The sequence below is a fragment of the Leptonychotes weddellii genome, chromosome 2, assembly GCF_054177405.1.
Source record: "Leptonychotes weddellii isolate Sample4059 chromosome 2, ASM5417740v2, whole genome shotgun sequence".
In the NCBI taxonomy this organism is placed as follows: Eukaryota; Metazoa; Chordata; class Mammalia; order Carnivora; family Phocidae; genus Leptonychotes; species Leptonychotes weddellii.
The window spans coordinates 113,639,816-113,661,632 of NC_138370.1; the positions used below are offsets into that span (position 1 = coordinate 113,639,816).

General features: G+C 39.7%; 2 protein-coding genes across 6 annotated transcripts in view; one reads left to right on the plus strand and one right to left on the minus strand.

The window, feature by feature from the left end:
• LOC102748592 (putative E3 ubiquitin-protein ligase HERC6) overlaps positions 1-21,817 on the minus strand; it is a 580,669-nt gene that overhangs the window by 68,185 nt on the left and 490,667 nt on the right. The gene's annotated exons all lie outside the window — the stretch shown is intronic.
• Positions 2,572-21,817, plus strand: part of PPM1K (protein phosphatase, Mg2+/Mn2+ dependent 1K) — a 24,482-nt gene continuing 5,236 nt past the window's right edge. For 2 of the 5 annotated variants that reach the window (XM_081812175.1, XM_081812176.1), the window contains exons 1-7: positions 2,579-2,852; positions 9,369-9,886; positions 10,743-10,843; positions 15,307-15,336; positions 17,620-17,785; positions 18,145-18,289; positions 19,243-19,377. In XM_081812175.1, coding sequence (XP_081668301.1) covers positions 9,447-9,886; positions 10,743-10,843; positions 15,307-15,336; positions 17,620-17,785; positions 18,145-18,289; positions 19,243-19,377 — 1,017 coding nt within the window. In that variant the 5' untranslated portion in view covers positions 2,579-2,852; positions 9,369-9,446. Of the gene's footprint in view, positions 2,853-9,368; positions 9,887-10,742; positions 10,844-15,306; positions 15,337-17,619; positions 17,786-18,144; positions 18,290-19,242; positions 19,378-20,966; positions 21,120-21,817 lie in introns of all 5 variants that reach the window. The other 3 variants (XR_014142938.1, XM_081812178.1, XM_081812177.1) reach the window with 3 other exon arrangements.

Sequence of the window (21,817 nt, forward strand, 5' to 3'; positions counted from 1 at the left end):
GGGCGCCTGGGTGGCTCAGTTGGTTAAGCGACTGCCTTCGGCTCAGGTCATGGTCCCGGGGTCCTGGGATCGAGTCCCGCATCGGGCTCCCTGCTCTGCGGGGAGCCTGCTTCTCCCTCTCCCACTCCCCCTGCTTGTGTTCCCTCTCTCGCTGTGTCTCTCTCTGTCAAATAAATAAATAAAATCTTTAAAAAAAAAACAAAACATATACATATTCTTCAGGGCCACCTAACTGCTCTTGTTTATCATATGATTATGGATTATAGTTTATTAGAATAAGAGGATATAGCATGGTCATGATGTTCTCAAATGCTGGGCATGCAGTTTTCAAGAACTTAAAAAGAAGGTCAAAATGCCAAGCATAATTCAAAATGTTTTAGGTTTCCAAACTTAAAATTTCCCACATCAACAGCTCTTGTTGTTGCCAAAAGTGCTCACATTCGTGAGAGCAAAGTCCTTCATTATCTGGTCCAAATGTTTGAGATATTGCAAAACATGGTACTACATTATTGATGAACGGTCAAAAGTAACTTAATTGTTGGGGCACCTGGGTGGCTCAATTGGTTAAGCGTCTGCCTTTGGCTCAGGTCATGATCCCAGGGTCCTGGGATCGAGCCCTGCATCGGGCTCCCTGCTCAGTGGGGAGCCTGCTTCTCCCTCTCCCTCTCCCTCTGTCTGCCACTCCCCCTGCTTGTACTCTCTCTGTCAAATAAATGAATAAAATATTTTTTTTAAACAAAGTAACTTAATTGTATTTAAACCCCAGCCACCAAAATGCTCCATCAACATAAAAGGCCAAGACATGTACTAGAATGTACATAGTAGCACTATGGGTCATAGCTCCAAACTGGAAACTACTCTAATGTCTTTCAAAAGAATGAATTCATAAATTGTGGTATAGTCACAGAATGGAATAAAATGAATGATCTACAACTACATGCAACAATATGGAAGAATCTCATAAGTATAAAGTTGAGTAAAGAAGCCAAACACAAAAGAATGCATACTTTATGATTTTATATATGTCAAGTACAAAGACAGACAAAACTAAGTCTGCACTGTTGACAGTCAGGATAGGCAATGACTGGAAGGCAGGATGTTCCTGGGTGTTAATAATGTTCTGTTTCTTGATCTGTGTTGGATACAAAGTTGTGTTCAGAATGTGAAAAGTCATTGAGGTGTATATGCAGCTTAGAATGTGTGTACTTTTCTGCATATATATTATGCTTCAATAAAAAGTTAACGAAAGAAAATTCTAGGAAGCCCATGAAAATTGAATCTCAACCCAGCATAATAATCCTCCATGTCATTACCAGAATTTGTGGGTCATCAATGTGAGAATCAGTCTCTAAATCGAGTAGTCAATGAACTGGATTCAGAACAGTTGTCCCAGGAGCAGGATACCTGATATGTCAAAACAGGCTAATAATTTCCCTTTAAAATCTCCAGTCTCTCTGCTTTTCCCTTCCTTCAGGGATATCACCATAGCTTAAGCCAGGTCATCTCCCACTCTGATTTTAATCTGAGATGGTCTCCTCACCAGTTTCCCAATAGTCTATTCTACTGGTTCTCTACCATTAACCAAAGTGATGTAAAGTCTAAACTAGATCCTTTTATTTCTTGCTTAAAATGCCTCAATAGAGTCCCATTACATTTAAAACGTAAAGCAAACCCCAAGACTTGTGTATATGGTTTGGCCTCAGTCTACCTCACGCATCTCATGTCATGCTGCTCTCCCCCGCTTTCTGTGCTAGAGTCATACTGGTCTTTCTGTTCTTCCAAAATGTCAATTTGTTGCACCTCAGGACCTTTGTCCACTCTCTGCCCAGAACAATCATCGCTTTTCAGGTTCCTTGGCTGACTGACTGATTTCCTTCTCACTCTTCAAGTCTCCGATTAAATGGCATCTTATAAAGTTCTCTTATTACAACCGTCCCTATCTAATGTCAACCCCCTATTATTCACTATATCCACACTTTGTCTATTTCCGTCCTTGACGTGATTCTTGTTTCATTTGTTCGCTTGTTTGCTCCCTTTTCCTCATAAGACTAAGTTCCGTGAAGGCAGAAATCACGTGTATTTGTGTCAGGATTGCAGTGCCAATGCCTAGCACAGTGTCTGGCATACGAAAGGTCCTCCATAAACATAGAAATACTTGTCGAACAAATGAATCGACATTCCCAAGGGACCACAAGATGCCTGTTCAGTCACGAAGAACATTGCACTGTGAGTTTTCCAAAGAATAGCAGTGAAACCAGATGCCTTTCAAGCCCTTCTGCCCAGGCAAAGTGTTGGCATTCGTTCTCGGTTTCCTAGTTGTCACAACGACTGCCCCCTAGCCACAACGGACACACACCCCTCCTCGACAGGCTGGCGATTTACCCAATCTCCCGATCCCACCCACCTCCCAGGCGCCCCTTCATTGGCCCTAGCGTCAAGGCCTTCGGGGGGGGCGGGATGTCACCTCGAGCCGCTACTGGCTCGGGTCGACGTCCCTCTACCGCGAGCTGCTAAAAGTCAGCCAAACCAAATTGCAGTTGCGGGGAGGCTCGTTCCTGTTGGACTCTATGATTGGCTGCGACCGGGGGCCTGGGCGGCCGGCGCCCGCCTCTCCGAGCGCGGATTGGCCAGAGCTGCCGTCAGTCAGCCGGAACAGACTTCCCTCTCCATCTGGCTCACTGCGGGCGAAAAATTCTCGAGATTTTCCAGCAGAAGAGCCAGTGGCTGTGCTAGCTTCTCGCTCCAGAAACCAGAAATATCGGGGAAGGCAATCTTATTTACCCAGCAGGAAAGTCCCTTCCCCGCCCTCCGTTAATTAATTAGAAAATTTCCAGGGACGTAACCATCGCGAGGTAAGAGCCTAGAGAGTGCACTTCATTTATTTCTAACAGTTTATGATATTATTTATAGGCGGGGTCGCATGCCCGCGCTCAGGGTCTGCGGAATGGAGATTAAACGGAGAGTTAGGGAGGGAAGGGGAAATGTAGCTTTAAATCCCCCAGCCCCACAGTCAGCGTCTGGGTTCTCTGTGCGCCGCTTTCTTCTCTTTGGAGGTCATGAGTAGCATGTCCTGTCGGGGCCCACCCCGGCTACCCTGCAGGCAGTGGGCGTTTCCCGCCGAGACCCCCGCACGCGGCCTTGAACTTGACTGCAGGCAGGGGCGTCACCATTGCGAGTGGAGTGGGCCGGGGTTGAAAGTCAGGAGGGACCATGGACTGGATGGTGGAAAGGGCGGGGGCCGCTCGTTCGTGTTTCTCCGTAGGGAGGATCCGGGTCGCCCTGCTCGCACCCCGGACTGGAGGATGCTGCAGGGGTCAGCGTCGCGTCGCCGCTGCAGATGCAACCGGGGTGAGGGAGATGTGGCGACACCCGAGATCTATGCGGGGAGAGGGTGGTTGGGAGGCGGAGACCGGGCGGCGGAAGGTGCTGGAGGGAGCCCAGCCATCTGCAGCGCTGCGCGGGCGGGAGGGTTTCCTGCAGTGTATCACACTGGCTACTCATCTGTCACAGCCAGCGAGCGAGCCCGGGATCCTGAACTGTCCGAGGGCGAGCGTTTCAGGGGACCGGAATAGAGCAGGATGCAGAGCCCTGGTTGGTGTCCATCCGAGGGTGTGGGTTTTGCTTTGCCAAGAGAGGCCTTGTGGCTGGTGATGGTTTTTTTTTTTAGCAATCGCTTCGTGTAGATGAGAGATTTCACAGGAGGCGACAAAGACGAGAGTCCGGGTGGAAATAGCCGGGGAATTTGGAGTCCCTAAAGCTCCACTGGCCTTTCTGAGCTTTCTGAGCCTCTTAAGCCCTTTGCACCCATCCTCCACCATCCTCAAGAATGAGATTGTCGCCGGTTTCAGAATGAGTGACAAGTGACGGATTATAATGGTCTTGAAGAAGAGTAGTGATGTTGTGGTATTAGAGGAAGAGAACAGGTGCACCACTGGGTAATAAAATAGTTATATTTTTGAGTAGTGAGTTCTTGCTAATGATTTTTTTCTTGCTACCAGAGTCACTTTCTATTGATGACCGACACAGGCACCTCCCTTGACTAGAATCTTAGAGAAGAGGAAAGAAGAGGGGAGATGTGCTGTTGATGTAGTATAGAATGTCAAGGAAAATCCTTAAGGAAGTATAAAGGTGCAGGTTTGGAATGTGGTCTGTGAGTTGTATCCACATTAATGAAGATGTTTTAAAAGATATCTATGGAAATAGAACAATGAATACTTTTCAGGACTTTCATTCCTCTATTCACACATCTAAACATGTTCACATCAAACCCAAGGGGAATCATTTGGGGTTTTTATTGTTGTTCTTTCCCTCATGTAGACTATTAAAATTTGTTTCCCTTCCTCCCAGCAGAGTACTGATAAGATATTGGAGTCCACATTTCCTGAAATACTTTTGGGAGGTTTCCATACCATTTGAATTTATTAGGATGCATTGGTTGTCTTTAAAAAAGTTGATAAAGAAATATTTGCTTTGAGAATATTAAAATTATCTGTTGTTTCCTTTGCGGAAGTTACTGATGTGAAGATACCTGAGTGCTGCTTTATAATGGGCAAATATGAATATTTTCTTAAATATTTTTGCTGGAGAGATCAATCTAAGAAGTTTCTGTAGCACTGAACCGTAGAACGCCTGAATGATTTTGGCATGCACTTAAAATTACAACAATAAATTGCCCTTTTGATCTTTCAGCAGTCAACAGTTCAACTCAAATCCCAAGTGTATCCTCCTGACAGAGACAGTGAGTGACTCTCTTATCCAAAAATAAATTTGGACAGCTCTGAGATATTTAAACCATTGAGGGATTATAAAATGGGAGTGATATGAAGATGCAAAATTGGCATAGCAATCTTGTAGCTGTAAATTGTGGCTTTTCTTCACCACCTTTTATTTTTAAATCAAGTATGTACTTCAAAAGTTCACTACAAACCAAACGCATTTTTTTCCCTTCCTGATGCATTTCACCTGAGATTTCTTACTCTCAGGATGTGGGTTTTCAGCAGTGCCCTCACGCAGAATCTGTGCTTACTCTTGTGGTCTCCGAGCTTACTTCCAATTTAACTCTCTTTGCTGAGAATCCCTCCTGCTAGTCAGAATTGTTAAACCAGGTGCCAACATTTTTCGCTGGTCAAGAGTTCTGTGTCAGGACTTTCAAGTATCATATTAAACTGTTAAAACATTAAGGAAGAAGATGGAGAAGGCCTGGTCACAAATCAATGTGAAAATGATGAAAAAGATATTTTCAGGCATTTATTTATTGACAGTATGTAGAATATATAGGGTTTCTGTGTGTGTATATATATGTGTGCATACTCACACATTTTTAAAAATTCATGTGATTAAAGTAAATTTGTGGGTCCTGCATTTATATTATGATTGGGAAATAAAAAGGGATTTGGAAAAGTTTGGTCTAGAAGGAAGATTTTCCATTTTCTTTTTCCTTTTGGTATATGACTATCAATATAGTTTAGGTTGCTGATATAAATAACCTGTCACTAGGATTTTAGCCAAGTTCTTTATCTTTATTTTCTTGCTTAGCATAGTTTTTGCATTTTATTTTTGCTAGTTGAATATGATGTGTGGGTAGTGTGTTCTTGTGCTCTTAGTTGATTTAACTCTTGCTCTGACATTTTTGTGTCTTCAAACGGCTTTCAAGCAGAATTACTTCTGCCCTTTGACTCTTTTGAATGACTTTTACTTTCAAAGCTTGAATATAAATGTTAAAATGGTTTACAAAAATAAGCTAGCCTTAGGGTGCCTGGGTGGCTCAGTCTTTAAGTGTCTGCCTTTGGCTCAGGTCATGATCCCAGGGTCCTGGGATCGAGCCCCGCATCGGGCTCCCTGCTCGGCGGGAAGCCTGCTTCTCCCTCTCCCACTCCCCCTGCTTGTGTTCTCTCTCTTGCTGTGTCTCTCTCTGTCAAATAAATAAATAAAATCTTAAAAAAAAAAAAAAGCTAGCCTTGATTTCTGACTGAGATAATGACATAAAGGATTCCTGAATAACTTTTTTTTTTTTGCAGAATGATAAACACATGCCAATTTATAATTGCTGAACTGACAAATAATAAAAATATCTCCTAGGTGTTTGTCAGTTTGTTCTCCACTCTTTTTGTTACGAAAAACACTGATGTGTTGTTGTTTTTTTCCCACAGGCTTTGGGTTTTTTTTCCCACATCATACATTATACTCTCTTGTCTGCTAGTCAGTGTGTAGTCATTTCTATGGGTGTTTCGGAGAACTGGGGGCAGGTGATGACTAGATTCCTAATTTCATTCTCTGGAGGAAACTTTTCTTGATGTGCAGGTTTAATTCAAAGTAGTTATTGAGCTTGGGAACACAGGTCCTCTTTGAATTGTTTCCCCAGAGAATGTGGAGATTAGTATGATTTAGTTATATTGCATTGGAAATATACGAAGTCACCTGCTTGCGTAAGTGGTGCTGATCTAGTTTTGTAAACTAGCTATATATCTGGCTCACATTTCATCTAGGCCAAAAGTATTCCCTAAAGTAAATGTTTTCCTATGACTACTCTGCTTACTTTCTGAGGTGATTGTGCAGATAATAAATGAGGAAGGAGGCCAGGTTGGTGATTGATTTTAGTCCAGCGAGGCTTTTAAAGAAACTGTCCAACTTGCATTTTATTTCATTTTTTTTTTTTTTTGTAAGATTTATTTATTTATTTCAGGGAGAGAGAGAGAGAGAGCTGGAGTGTGAGGAGGAAGGGGCAGGGGGAAAGAATCTCCAGTAGATGCTGCGCTGAGCACAGAGCCCAACAGTGGGGCTGGAGCCCACAACCCATGAGAGCAGGACAGGAGCTGAAACCGAGAGTCCAGTGCTCACCTGACTGAGCCATCCAGAGGCCCCATTTTATTTCATTCTTAAATAATGTTTCCAATGGATATTTGTTTCCTGCTAAAAATGCAGCTCTGACGCTGTGAATTGTGTAAGACTGATGAATCACAGACCTGTACCCCTGAAACAAATAATATATTATATGTTAATTAAAAAATAATAATAAAATGCAGCTCTGGGGTTTTTTTTGTTTGTTTGTTTATTTGGTTGGGGTTTTTTTGGAGGAGAGAGAGAGAGAGAAGAAAGAGAAGAGTGCCCTAAAAGAGCTGCAAAAAATTTACTCAATATTTATTTGCTTCTAATTCTAGAACTCTTGTTTAAAGTAGGTGAACGATTGCAAAATGGCCCAAGGCTGAATATAGCCTTCATGATTTCAGATTGAAGCCAAAAGAATAGTACTTTGCTTATACAAAAACAGACTCATTATATTGTGCACCTGAAACTAAAAAAATGTTGTATTGTTAGCGATAGCTAGGTTTAAAAGAAGAAAGAATCATACTTCACTAACTTCTGGTGCACTCTTCAAATAGTAATGGTTTCTAATAAATGTATCTTGAAAGTTTTATTTTTTTCTTTATGGTCTAAAGTTGCTCTGTAAATTATCTCCATCAGTAATCAGTACTTAGTTCCCTAGTGTAGATTGTATTATAGTCTGAAATTTCTTCACAAGTCCTTACCTTTATTTAACATAGTTATTGTTGCTGAATGAAAATATCACCTTCAAACAGCAGCAAAGGAATAAACACCTTTTTTTGGTAATTTAATGTGTTGCTTCTCTTTCATACTTGATAACCAGAGATACTATGTCTCCTCCACCCCTAATATTGTCATAGAAGTGAGTTTCAATCTTTTGTACATGATATTAGCTAAAAGGCCCAGAAAGAATGGCCTCCTAAGTCTTTCATGATACATTAATTCTTTGGAAGGCCTTCTTTATACTAAATTCTATGAAGGCAGGGCGCATATGTTATTCATTGCATGGATACCTAAGGGAGTTCTTTGGAATTTCATCTTTTCTTTCTACTGTTTTATTTACTACTCTTACACAGAACTAGACTGATTTCTAAAAATTTATTTGAAAATGATTATTTGAAATCTGCAATGCATTTACTTACGGGTTCACTCAAGTTGGGCTTTGTGTGTGTGTATGTGGCTTTTGCTGAGGTATTTTTTCAAGTCCACTTTGTATTGTGAAATAATTCAAACATGCAATTGAGAGTAATATAATACCTGTATACCCTCCACCAGCATTATCAAATCTTGACATTATGCTATCTTTTCCAGTTTTTTTTTTTTTTTTTAAAGATTTTATTTATTTATTCATGAGAGACAGAGACAGAGAGAGAGAGGCAGAGGGAGAAGCAGGCTCCCAAGGAGCAGGAAGCCCGATGCGGGACTCGATCCCAGGACCCTGAGATCATGACGTGAGCCGAAGGCAGACACTTAACCATCTGAGCCACCCAGGCGCCCCTCCAGTTGGTTTTTAATACATAAAGTAACAGAACAAAGTACCGTGGAGTTGAATTTTTGCTTAGAACCTTATTTATATGGAAAACTGCCAGAAACACAGCCCTTCCTGCAGGGGTGTAAGAATTCCCCTTGACAATACCCAGGGGAGGATTCAGCTTTGGGGCAGAGTCCAGAAATGGGGGGGGCAGAGTAATAGTTTCAAAGAAATGTGGTCTGGGCTCGGGCGCTAGCTCCTAGTCTGCAGGGCACGCAAGGGCTGGGCTGCTGGGCTGGGTAGATTGGAGACCAGCAGCCGTTAATGTAAATGCATAGATCAGTTGCTCATAAGTCACAAAGGTGGTACCCCCTAATCCAGTGATCACACACATCGGAACTGGCTCATCCTTGTGCCTGTGGGAGTGTTTGCCCGAACCATTCTACATTAACCATAGTAATGAAATATGTAAAGTTTAGTAAGTTGACAAATCTTAAAAGAAAACAGAATTTAGATCGTAGATTGTGTCTTTGCTAAAACTTGGGCACTCTGAGTACAGAACTGTCCTATTAACCAATTACTTTTCTTATTTCTTTCTCCCTTAAGAGACTTTGATACTGTCAACATTTGCCCCTACCCTTTCTTTAGAGCAATGGAGTTAATGAAGAGAAGAATATTTATTTACACCCATATTTTATATTCTTGCTATGCAGAGTATGGGCCTGCTGGATCAGCAGTTTGCTGTCACCAGGGAGCTGGCTCGAAATGCAGAATCTCAGGCTCCACCCCAGGCAGACTGAATCAGAATGAATCTGCCTTTTAACAAGTTCCCCGGGTGACTGTAGGTTAAAGTTTGAGAAACACTTGTTCTATATGATATATACACATTGTCACATTTTTATAGAATTTAAACACTGTGAAAGGGGTAAGTAAATCAATTTTGGTTTTGATCCACTATTCTTAGAAGTAGGCTGTTAGATGCCACATTCTTTATGGCCTTACATTTTGGTAATATCTAATGATACATCAGTTATATGTGGAAATACTGATGGAATCTCTCTCTCTCTCTCCCCAGTCACATCATTTTTCTTGAAGACATTCCATTATTGTTCTATTGACCTTTCCCTCATTCCTGAGTCCTTTGGAGTTGATTATGTCCACAGCTGCCTTAATTACTTTGGTTAGAAGTGGTGGGAACCACGTGAGAAGGAGAGTGCTCCTAAGCTCCCGCCTACTGCAGGAAGACAAACGGCTGACGCCTACCTGCCACAGCTCCACTTCAGAGCCTAGGTGTTCTCGGTTTGACCCGGATGGTAGTGGGCGTCCGGCCACTTGGGATAATTTTGGGATCTGGGATAACCGCATCGATGAGCCCATTCTGCTGCCGCCCAGCATTAAGTACGGCAAGCCAATTCCCAAAATCAGCCTGGAAAACGTAGGCTGCGCCTCGCATATTGGCAAACGGAAAGAGAATGAAGACCGATTTGACAGCGCTCAGCTAACAGACGAGGTCCTGTACTTTGCCGTGTACGACGGGCACGGCGGACCTGCAGCTGCTGATTTCTGCCACACTCACATGGAGAAATGCATCATGTATGTACAATGACTTTTCGCTCTTGACTTTGCAGTTTACCTTATACTTCATGTTTAAACTTTAACCTTTTGGCCGAGATGATGTTCACTGTTAACCTACTTAAATTTGAGTGGTTCCATACTGTTTTACGAACAAGCAGTGGCTTAAGCATGCCCTTTATTACTGGTGGTTACCACCATTCCGCAGTGTATATTTTGACAACTCACCTGGTGAAAGCATTGACCAGGATCAACAGCACTTTGATTTGTGATCGTATCAAGCTATATAGTACAGGATCTCACGTATTAGGGAAAGCATTTACTCCTACCAGTGCAGGGCATATAGTACTTCAATAAATGGTAATTCTTTCAAGGGGTATGAATGGCTTTAGATGATTGACAGTAGGATGGGGAGAATGCATTTAGTGAGGGTGTTTTGGAGCTCTTTAAAAAGTTTATTTACTGCAGTAATTACTAATGTATTTTGGGGATCATATGACTTGAATTAAAAGAGGGGGAGAACATATGACTATTTCTTGTCTTCCTGTAGTTATTCATGCTGTTCATCAGTGGATTTATTCATGTTTTGAACTCAGTGGCGTACATTTATTTGAAGGAATTTTGACCTCTCAGGGTTGTGGATAGACTATTAATCTTTAAGGACGGAGACTTGGACTTTTATTTTATTGTTCTTAAAGGCTTATCTCCGTGTCTAGTTATTTCCTAATTTGAGTTGTTAATCTGTGGATTTTAAGCATCTGAAGGCAAACCATGGCGGTCCATTGTATGGAGTAACAGCTAGCCAGAGGGACCTAGGTGAAGAAGAGAAACCTATTATAAAATGATTGTTTGGGACTCTTTTTTCCTCTCCACAAAGGGATTTGCTTCCTAAGGAGAAGAACTTGGAAACTGTGTTGACCTTGGCTTTTCTAGAACTAGATAAAGCCTTTGCAAGGCATGCCCACCTGTCTGCTGATGGTAAGTAAAACAATCACATTCCTTAGGGTCTTGGGGCATGTCTAATGAAAGGAAACAATTTAAGCCCTTTAGGGGTGGGAATGTAAGTTTATTTGTGAGGATGCTTATATTGAAAGTGGTTTTATATAAGAAATAACTTTAAATGCTGTTTGGAATCAATGTAGTGTTAGTACCTCATTTTTAAATGAAATATATTGGACAATTTTTCAAAAATCGAAGCTCTAAAATGGTTCTGATACTGAATTTAAATTTTAAAAAGATTAAAAATTTTTTAAATTTGCTCTTTATATGGACAGCAGGTCCATAGTATGGGAAGGTTTACTGTTTTGGTTTTTTAGATGAACCTGATGAGTAAGTACTGAGATAGACTATAGGGTAATCTCATTTAGCCACATAGTAATTGTCCAGACAAAAAGAAAATTGCTAACTGGTCCTAAATAAGAAAAGACAATGGGTAATATGCACTACTCTGTTTAATCTTCAGAAGGAAGATATGTTTTCTCCCACTTCTAAAAGACTTTGTTTTTGTTTTTATTTGTTAAACACAAGGACATGTCAGCTGAATTTTAAAATTTACGTATTGTATGTCCTTAAATTTTGAAAGTAAAATGTTTCTGATTTTCACTGAATTTATCAAAAGCATTCAGAAAAACATAGCTGGTGTTTTCTAGTTAGCTGACCCCCAAATCTTTTGTTCCTAAAGGTAATCCTCAACACTTCTGTAGTGACCATTTAATGTATGCATACAGACCTCATAACTGATTTGAAAGTGAATCATGTAATATTAATCTGTGTTTGGTTCATCCTTTTATTTAAAGGAAGTCAAAGCACCACAGAAATAACATTTCACAATTTGCAGTTGAGAGCATAGGGATAGAAAGTCTCAATTCACCTATAAGGCCCAGTTGCAGGGTGAGGGCTGGGATTTTCCTGGCACCACAGTGGCCTCCCTCACGGGCATGTTTAATGAGGAGGATTCTAGAAGATGACTAGGATGGCTCTATTCGCCATCTTACAAGATTTTTCCTGCCCTTTTTTGAGAACCTTACTGTCATCATACTTTTTGGAAAAGCATTAGAGTCCACTCTCTTTGTTCAGGGATTTGTTTTCTTGTTTGTAGATCATTCGGCCCATTTTCTCTTCTCCTTCATTCCTTTGGACTTTTTTCCTTCCAGCTGGCTCCTCGCCTTTGAAAATAGAGGTTGAGAGAAGGTAAATTGTAGTATAAGATTGAGCTCTTGTTCCTAATGGGTAAAATATAGGAGGTAGAAGAGAACAGTCAAACACCTTCTTGTAGTTTTATTTTTATGACTCTGAATATTGGCATGCTCTGGTTTCATCCATAACCAGGTTGGCTGTATCTCACACCATGGTGTTTATTAGCTCTAATGCCGGTGGTGTTCCCCAGCTGTCCTGTAAACAGGTAGAACCTACTGGCCTCTACCTGTCAGAAGAAAACCCTCAAGTTTATCATGGGGAATGTGCAGGCCAACAGTCAAAACATTAACCCTTCATGGGTGCAGTCAGCCCTTTGGTAAAGGATCTAATCGATGAAAATGCTGAAAACTGAGATTCGGCCTAAAATATGAGAGGACCCCTTTCATTTTATTAAATAATAAATTATAATTCAAGGGAATTTTGAACTTAGGGAAAAAATCTGTTTAACTGGCCTACCTTAAAAGAAACTTTCTAAAGGTGCCTTGCTCAGAGACCATTGTACAAAGAAAGTAATCATAAAAATATAATTAATTTCTAATAATAAATTCAAATTGTATTTAACTTAGTTCGTCTGTCATACACCTTGAGCTAATGATCTTAGAACTTTCATATGCTATCCTAAAATTTACTTTCCATTTAATGGCCATTTGTTTACAAGTATAATGGAGCACAGCAGAACAATACCTAGTGTGCTACCAAAAGAAAGGGCATTGTTGTTCTTAAATCTTATTTTGTATGCATTCTTATAGATTACTTGGTCTGTGTGTGTGTTTTTAAATAAGTATTTTGGGAACAACTTAAAAATTTATTCTTAGTAAGTTGCCAAGGCTTTCAACATTGCTAAAAATTGCCTTTTGATATTTGGGGCCTATTTTATCAAATATATTAAAGCCACTGAAGATAGATGCTGTAAGTTGTTTAACTTTCAATTTGTGGATTAAAAAAACATGTTTCAGATTTCAAAGTTATTATTTAAATTAAAAACTTTTTTTTTTTTTTTTGGTTTTTAGTAAGAACTGAAGCTGTATCAGTATTATAAGAATGGATAATATTATTTTTGGTATAGCTATAGGTAGGACCCAGGCCAGTTAAAAAAAATTGTGAAGTAAGTGCAGTTTGCCCTTTCCAGGTTTTTTGTGTTTTTTTTTTTTTTTAACCTTTTCTATCAGCATCAGTCCCATTTTCCCCTCCTTGAACCCTTTCAGTGAGGAGCTTAAAGGTAGTCACCATGCTTATTCATTTTGAATCTCCAGCACTCAGCACCCTGTATAGACTCTGGAAGGCACTCAATAATTATTTGGACTGACCTGGTCTCCATGCATGTTCTTTCTCACCAAAGTTAGTGCAATTTATTCTTTGATTATCCTAGAGCCAATTTAACCAAATTATTACCATAATGTGTGTGTTTTAATGAGTTATCACTCCTGTGTGGATTTGAATTTTAAGTAGGGGAAGGCTGAAAAGAGATTGGTTAAACCATAGGAATGAATCAGTAATGGTAGAATTTGGGGTATAAATGGGAAGAGTACCCCTCAATTATACTATATTAGCTTTCTTGGGAGAAAGTGAAAAAAATAAAGTGAACATAAAACATTTTCCTCTTCAAGAATTTAGTCCAAAACTGTCACATCTGCATAAAGTGCTTCAAATTATCTTGTTAGCATTTAAAATAGTTACTATTTCAGTTTAAAATGGGATGGTTTGAGGAGAAGAAAATCAGAATGCCACTTACCAAAAACAACAAGAACCTTGCCCTTACGAAATTGTTGGCTATTTTTATTGATTTGTTGTTGACACATTTTGAAATTACCCTTATTTATGAAGCTAATTTCATCATCCTCTTTAAATATTTTTTTGTATTCAATTCATGCCAGTTGTGTATTTTTACAGTTAATGAAACCAGCCAGCAAATTCAAATGATATCCCATTACTCTCCTGTTTATGAACAAACCTCACTTAAAACAAACGGGGTGGTAGAAAACTGAGATTACTGTCCTTTACATTCTATAAACTCTTCCAAGTGTTTCTAGATTGCTTAAGGCTTGAAAGCAGCAAAGCTCCCCAAGAGACAGATGGATCAAAAAGAGAAGACTCGCTCTGATGTTCAGGGCGTGAGATGTTGGTGGCAACATTGTGAGTTCCATCGGAAACGTCCATGCACTTCACATTACCTGATCTCTACGAAATCACCAGTGTTAGAAAGGCAGTGTTTTTGAGTCTTCTTATATTGGGCGCAGCCAAAAGAAAAGAACAATAGGGACGACATTGAAGAGATACTTATTGTGCTGTTACCGCTTCAGCTCATTACTTGGATTTTGGTGTTCATGAGTCCTACGTGTCTGGAACACCCGTGTTTAATAAATACTGAAAACCATTTTGGTTTATACATATTATTGTTTACATGGTAAACAATAACTACTGGGGCAGGTGGGGGGGTTACACTTTGGAAAGTACAGCTTGAAAAGTACAGCTTTTACTCTTATGTTGCCATTCAGAAACTTGATCATTTTTCTTTTGATATGACGACCTGCAACACTGGGGAAAGGAGAGAGCTGCAGAAATACCCATTTTGTGAATCCCATAAACTTATAAACATGCACTAGAGCTCAAGAGCCTTACTAGCCTATATTTAAACAATTAATTTAAATTAATCGGTCTACTAAAAAAAATGCATTAAGCATCATTAACAAATATGTTACTTCTTGTATCTGGTATAGGAGGTGCTTTAATTCCTTCTTAATATATGTTTGAATCCCAGTAATTTGGTGGTATACTGTAGTGCACATCCTTTCTAACTACGTACTGCTTGTCGGGTACAAATTACTCACTGCTGTACCCATGAATTTTCCCGTTAGTTATTGGGACAATTCTGATACTGGTACCAATCAAATTGACAGTGCCTTTTTTCCAGCTCCTAGAGGTACTGATTTACTTCTCAGGACTAACTGTTAAAGTGTGTGTGAGTGGTGTGCACATGTGAAAGAGAGAGAACGAGTGTATAGATGTGTGTCGGTGGTATACTGCATATATGTTTGTATGCCTGCATTTGTATATAGTTTTCCCAACCGTGGGAAGCTCTGAAACTACGAAGTTTTACTCTGTGATGAAAAAATGGATTCAACTACAAAATACCATCAATTTGGGCAAACTGAGTCTTGAATTCGTTGATCCGACACCTCCTGGAATATTATGTAATTTGCTAGTGAAATTTTCACCAAAATAAAAACCTTCCCCTTATTTTGCAGCTCTTTTCTCTGCCCTCCCCTGTGTTGCAGGTTTGTAATGTTTGAGCACAATTCCTGGGTGAATTTCCTATTTGCCTCTGTGCGTGTTATTTGTGGCAGAGAACTGTGCCCGGTCAGCAGCTCTAGACCTGGAGCCCGTGGACACTATATGCTGGGCTTCAGTGGAAAGAGAGATCTGCTTAATTTTGTCCCAGGTGAAGGAGTCCAGCGGTTCCTAGCCTGGACTACTGGAAGGTTCCCACATCCTCTTTGTCCCATTAGTTGAGATGACTTGCAGTAGGAAATGTCCAGTGAGTGTTAAGACCTTATTGAAAGATGTCTTAGTTTTATAGTTTATGTTGTTAGGGCAAAAAGTGAGAATTTTTACTTCCATGTTAAATGTTAAATGAAATAAATGCTTATTTAATCTTTATTTATTAGATGCTTAGCAAACCAGAATCAACAGTTAGTTTTGAAAACTTTCCCATAAATCCTGGGGTTTTGGAACTGTGAAGTTGGGTTGGTTAAAACTCAAGCTCTTTTAAATTCCTGGGTGGCAGAGGTGGCCATGAATGACAATAGAATCCTGAACAGCGAAACTTGGAAGTGTTAGTTCATGAATTTTTAACTCTTTTGATGAAGCTAATTAAGCTGCTGCTGACCATTTAAGCGAAGGAGAGGAATACTAAGTTCCCTGGGCAGGTAGCGTCTGAGTGAATGCCTGTACTCTCTTGCCTGGTGCTTCCTATCATTGGAAAAGGTCACAGTGGTTAAACTGGGAACGTCCTACCGTATAATGTTTTGGGCAACTCAAAAGTTAACTTTTGTAATATGAACATCACTGATTCTTACGCTAAAACATTTATGTTATACAATGACAAACATGTAATGTGTTTTAGCATTGCTCAGATACTACCTTGCACAACAGTTCCAAAATCAAAAGATTAATGGGGAGATAGTGCAACTATAAATGCTATTTCTCAATAAATTAGATTCAGCATGGATATAAAAGATTAAGTAGGATTTATTAATGTTTTCTCCATTTTACTTTTCTGATTAAAGCAGGCATTTTAATATACCAATTGGAAAATATATTTTTATATCTATGTATAAATATATCCATCCAAAATGTATTACTGATGAAATTTTTTAAATTGTCTTTTTGGGGAAAAAAATTGGAAAGATTGAGCCTCAATCAGTCAAATCAGTAGCACTTCATTTTTCCTAAATCTACCTTTAAAGAAGAAATCATCTTTGGATGATCACCTGAATATTTTATTTAGATGCTTTAAAGAATGAACCATGTTACTGAAGACAATACCTGCTTTAAATAAGTTATCTTTTTCAGTTTCTTCCAATTTGCTTTACTTTTTAGCCCTTAATTTCATAGTATTCTCACTTTTGGCAAGGCTCAATGCACCTTCAAAATTTTTAACAAATAGTAAAGAACTTAGGATAGATGCGGTTTGAGTAAATGAAAGAAAGATGCAAAAATTCAGTTTGGATTGGATGAAGGGAACAGTGGCAACCTCAAGCCAAGTGACATTTAATTGTGTTATTGGTCAGAGAAAATTAAATGTGAACTGCATTAAGCGTTTGGGAAACTAGAATGAACTTCATTCTCCATCCCCCATATTTTCCTAATATAACGGATGACTGTAACTTTGTTTCATGTCTGGGGAGGACAAAGATAAATAGAAAAGAATGTGAACCTTTAACCATTTTAGGATTTTTTGGGTGAACATTTGTAAAAATAAAACAATTGTAGAAGGAAAGAATATAAAATATAGCACTTGAAGAGCAACTGATACGCCCTTGGCATTCTTGCTTAGCTTATTAACTGATAATACTGTCATAGGATAGGAATGAAGAAATGGAAGAGAAAGCCTTCTGAGTGCATAGAAATTTTAGAAGAGTCAGCTTGCCTGAATGAGCTCAGTAGACCTGAAGGTCAACCTGCCATTTTAGCTAATCTAATTAAAATGTAATACTTTTAATACTGACACCTGATATACACACAAGGGTGTCATAAATATCAGTTCAAGTCAGCTCTAGTTCATATGAATAGAGGCCATGTGGAGACAGTGATGCACTTTTTACCAAATTAGGTTAGCAACTTTTTCTATTTGCATGGAGCCTTGTTACTGAATTAAATACCTCTTTCTCTGCATGCTCTTACTTACATAGTTCATTTGCATTTTATTTGCATAGCTCTAGTTAGATTAGAATGGTACATTTCAGCATAGTTTAACATGCCTGTGTTTTATTTTGTAATAAAAATTCCATATCCAATCATTTGTCACTGACTTACACTCTTTTTCATAATGTTTGCAGCGACCCTTCTGACCTCTGGGACTACTGCAACAGTAGCCCTCGTGAGAGATGGTATTGAACTGGTTGTAGCCAGTGTTGGGGATAGCCGGGCTATTTTGTGTAGAAAAGGAAAACCCATGAAGCTGACCATTGACCATACTCCAGAAAGAAAAGATGAAAAAGAAAGGTACCACCTCCACTGATCATTCTATGAGGATGCTGTTTATATAGTTCAAGATATAAATGAAACCTTGCATTTTATTTTTATTTATTTATTTTTAAAGATTTTATTTTTTTGAGTGAGAGAGAGAGAGAGAGTGCGTGCTTCGGAAGGGGGGAGGGGCAGAGGAAGAGGGAGAAATAGGGAGCCCGACTCGGGGCTCGATCCCAGGACTCCGAGATCGTGACCTGAGCCGAAGGCAGAAGCTTAACCGACTGAGCCACCCAGGCACCCCGAAACCTTGCATTTTAAACTGATTTCATCTTAAGTTTAACCGTGCCTTCATTTCCTGGGTATCATGTCATAGTCTTTTTTTCTTGGACCAGGATCAAGAAATGTGGTGGTTTTGTGGCTTGGAATAGTTTGGGACAGCCTCACGTGAATGGCAGACTTGCAATGACAAGGAGTCTTGGAGATTTGGATCTTAAAACCAGTGGTGTGATAGCAGAACCAGAAACAAAGAGGGTTAAGGTAACAATCTGCAACAGCTGATACACATGCAAGGAATGAAAGCAGGATTGTTTCCAGCTACAGGCTTTCTTAGAAGCCTTAATTGACGCTAACATGACTTTTAAAGTTTATGGAAGGATAGATGAACTTTTCAGATAAAATAAAATACTGGCTTGCTGTAGGATGAAGTGCCTGGTTTTTGCTTTACCCTGCTTGCCGGAATTCACCTGGTAAGATGGCTCTAGTGCCCTTCCTCCCCGACACCTGGTCACCCAGTGTCACCACCACTCGGAATCAGACCTTTACCTCCCTTTTGCACCAAGCTAAATAATCGCCCTCCTCCCTTTCTCTGACATCTTTTGCATGCTACCAATCAGTGCCCCAATTATACTACACTTCCCTCAACACACACCCAGTTGTGAGCTGACACTTCCCTCTCTGCAAGTGCTGGTACCTAGTACTAGGTAATAGAGGCTCCCAACGATGGCAGCAGGAGATTGCTCATTGAATGATTTCCGGTCTTATAGCTACCCCGCTTATATTCATTGTGTCTAACAGATACTTACATAGGGTTTCCTATGGGCCAGGCTCTGTCCAGAATAGCTACTACCACCCCATTTTACAGAGAAAACAAATCTAGAGCATAGGTGAACTCCCCTATGTTTGCCTAGCCAAAATGTAGAGGCAGATTTCAAACCCAGGAAGCCTGGCTTCAGAGACTGCTCTCTACCATTACAGCGTGCTTGCCTCTCATCATTTGGCTGTCTAGCTTCTTCCTTTGTGGTGTTACTAAGGACATGTGGGGTTTGTCCTTGGTGGTTGATGCTAAATGTTGCTAATTTTGCCCAAAATCTAGGTCTTCCATTTTCACCGTTAAGCTTTTAAACACAGACGACCACTCAGCAAACCGATAAAATCTTTGAATTTTGAAAACTATTCAGAGGCTGAGTCTGTGTATTTGGTTCTGATTGCAGCTACATCATGCCGATGACAGCTTCCTGGTCCTCACTACAGATGGAATTAACTTCATGGTGAATAGTCAAGAGATCTGTGACTTTGTCAATCAGTGCCATGATCCCAATGAAGCAGCCCATGCAGTGATTGAGCAGGTGACAGAGCAGAGCTTCTGCTAGAAAAGTCCTGATTTGGGTGGTGTGGGGTGGGAGGGGCGGAGAGAAGAACACCCAGGTGCCGGTCTTGGTACAGCCCGGAGGGGCTACTACGGGCTTGAGATTTCTTTGAAATCCTGTGTTTGAGCCTTTAGTATTACAAGGAATTTTACACTTGACTCCATAATATTCTCAATTTACAAAATGTTTACAATTCTCCCAAGTAGTTAAGTAAAACCTGTGTGCCAGGGAACGTGCTATGTTTATTTTTTGGATTTGTACACACCTTGATATGATAGTAATAGCAACAGGAAATTATAATAATAGTTAATAGTATTATCACTTATTATGTGCCAGACACTCTTCTAGTCACATATATTTAACTCATGTAATCATCACAATAACCTTCTGAGGAAAGGTTGATGAGGAAAACCAAGGCACAGAGGCTGAGAAGTTAAGTAACTTATTCAAGATTACAAACTTTTAAGTTGCAGAACTGGGCTTCAGACCGACAGCCAAGCTCCCGGATTCAACCACTAGACCATTAAACTAGACAGCTCCAAGTAAATATCCGGTATAGGAACACTATAGCATAGTCCACATCTGGTTTTTAAGAAGGGGTGTGTGAGGGGCACCTGGGTGGCTCAGTCGTTAAGCGTCTGCCTTCGGCTCAGGTCATGATCCCAGGGTCCTGGGATCGAGCCCTGCATCGGGCTCCCTGCTTGGCGGGAAGCCTGCTTCTCCTTCTCCCATTCCCCCTGCTTGTGTTCCCTCTCTCGCTGTCTCTGTCTGTCAAATAAATAAATAAAAATCTTAAAAAAAAAAAAAAGGGTATGTGAAAAAAACAAACAGAAATTCAGAAAGATGTATGGATAGGTTATGTATGAGTATGTCACTCAGAGATAAAATGGGGAATACCCAGTAAAGAAAATGTAAAATTTCCATGTGCTCTTTAATATCCTATTAGATATTATCTATATATTTGAAGATACCTAATAGATAGCTCTTTGAAGTTATAGCCATCGCTGATCATTAGAGTCATGCTTTAATTTAACAGCTACTTCTGCATTTCCCAATTTTTACATTTGCAACTGGGAAGGCAAATTTAGCCCAAACTTTTAAGTGCTAATATTTGTAATTAAGACTTAAGGCCTCACTTAAAAAGCATTATTTGTTTGAAAATAGTGGGCAAGCATGAAGTATTCCCTTGGTTACTATGTGGGTTCATGAGATTACAGAAATGGGCCCAATCCTGTGGATGATCACTTCTTTTCTCATTTCATCTCCCTGTCTTAGATATATGTGTTCTCATTCACACAGGCAATGATATTTTAATGACTGCATGGTATTCTGCTGTATTTGTGTACCATAATTCTTTTACTAGTTCCCCTAATCAGCAAATTTAGTTTATGTTCACTTTTCCATATTATAGGGAGGGAGAGCACTGTATAAACGTTCTTGTATCTACTTGTGCATGTCTATTTCCTTCATATATTATTTTCTCAGGTAAAGTTCTTAGAAAATTGCTAGGTAAAAGGATACACTGTATTCTAAAACTTTTTTAAAAAAATATTTTATTTATGTATTAGAAAGAAGAGAGAGAGAGATCATGAGCAGGCGGGAAGGGTAGAGGGAGAAGCAGACTCCGCGTTGAGCAGGGAGCCCGATGCAGGAATCGATCCCAGGACCCCGGGATCATGACCTGAGCTGAAGGCAGACACTTAACCGACTGAGCCACCCAGGTGCCCTATTCTAAAACTTTTAATAAGCTTGCCAAATTGCCCTCCAGAAATGCTATACCAATTTACACTTCTCTCTAGCATGTTTAAAAATTTGTTTCTCCAAATGCTTATAATAGTTTTTTGCCAGTTTGATAGGTAGAAAAATCAAATTTTAGTGTTTTAAATTTGCATCTTTTTTCTTTGTTGGTGGAACTAACCATTTGCACAGGTTCGTTAGATCCTTGTATTTCTTGTCTGTGTATAGCGTTTTCCCATTTTTTTATAGGCATATTTGTCTTTTTCATGGTTATTGTAACAACTTCCTATATGTTAAGTATATTAGTACCTTGATATTGCGAACTTTTTTTTTGGTCTTTCAATTTGTAAAACTTTTTTATATTTTGATGCTTTTTATTTTTTTTTTAATTTTTTGAAAAGATTTTATTTATTTATTTGTCAGAGAGAGAGAGAGGGAACACAACCAGGGGGAGCAGCACACGGAAGCAGAGTCCCTACTGAGCTCAGTAGGGACTCTGCTTCCGTGTGCTGCTGTGTTCCCTCTCTCTCTCTCTGACAAATAAATATATAGGAGACACAGCGAGAGAGGGAACACATATATATATATATATATATATATATAAGAGGGCTCTGTGTTCCCTCTCTCGCTGTGTCTCTCTCTCTGTCAAATAAATAAATAAAATCTTAAAAAAAAAAAAAAA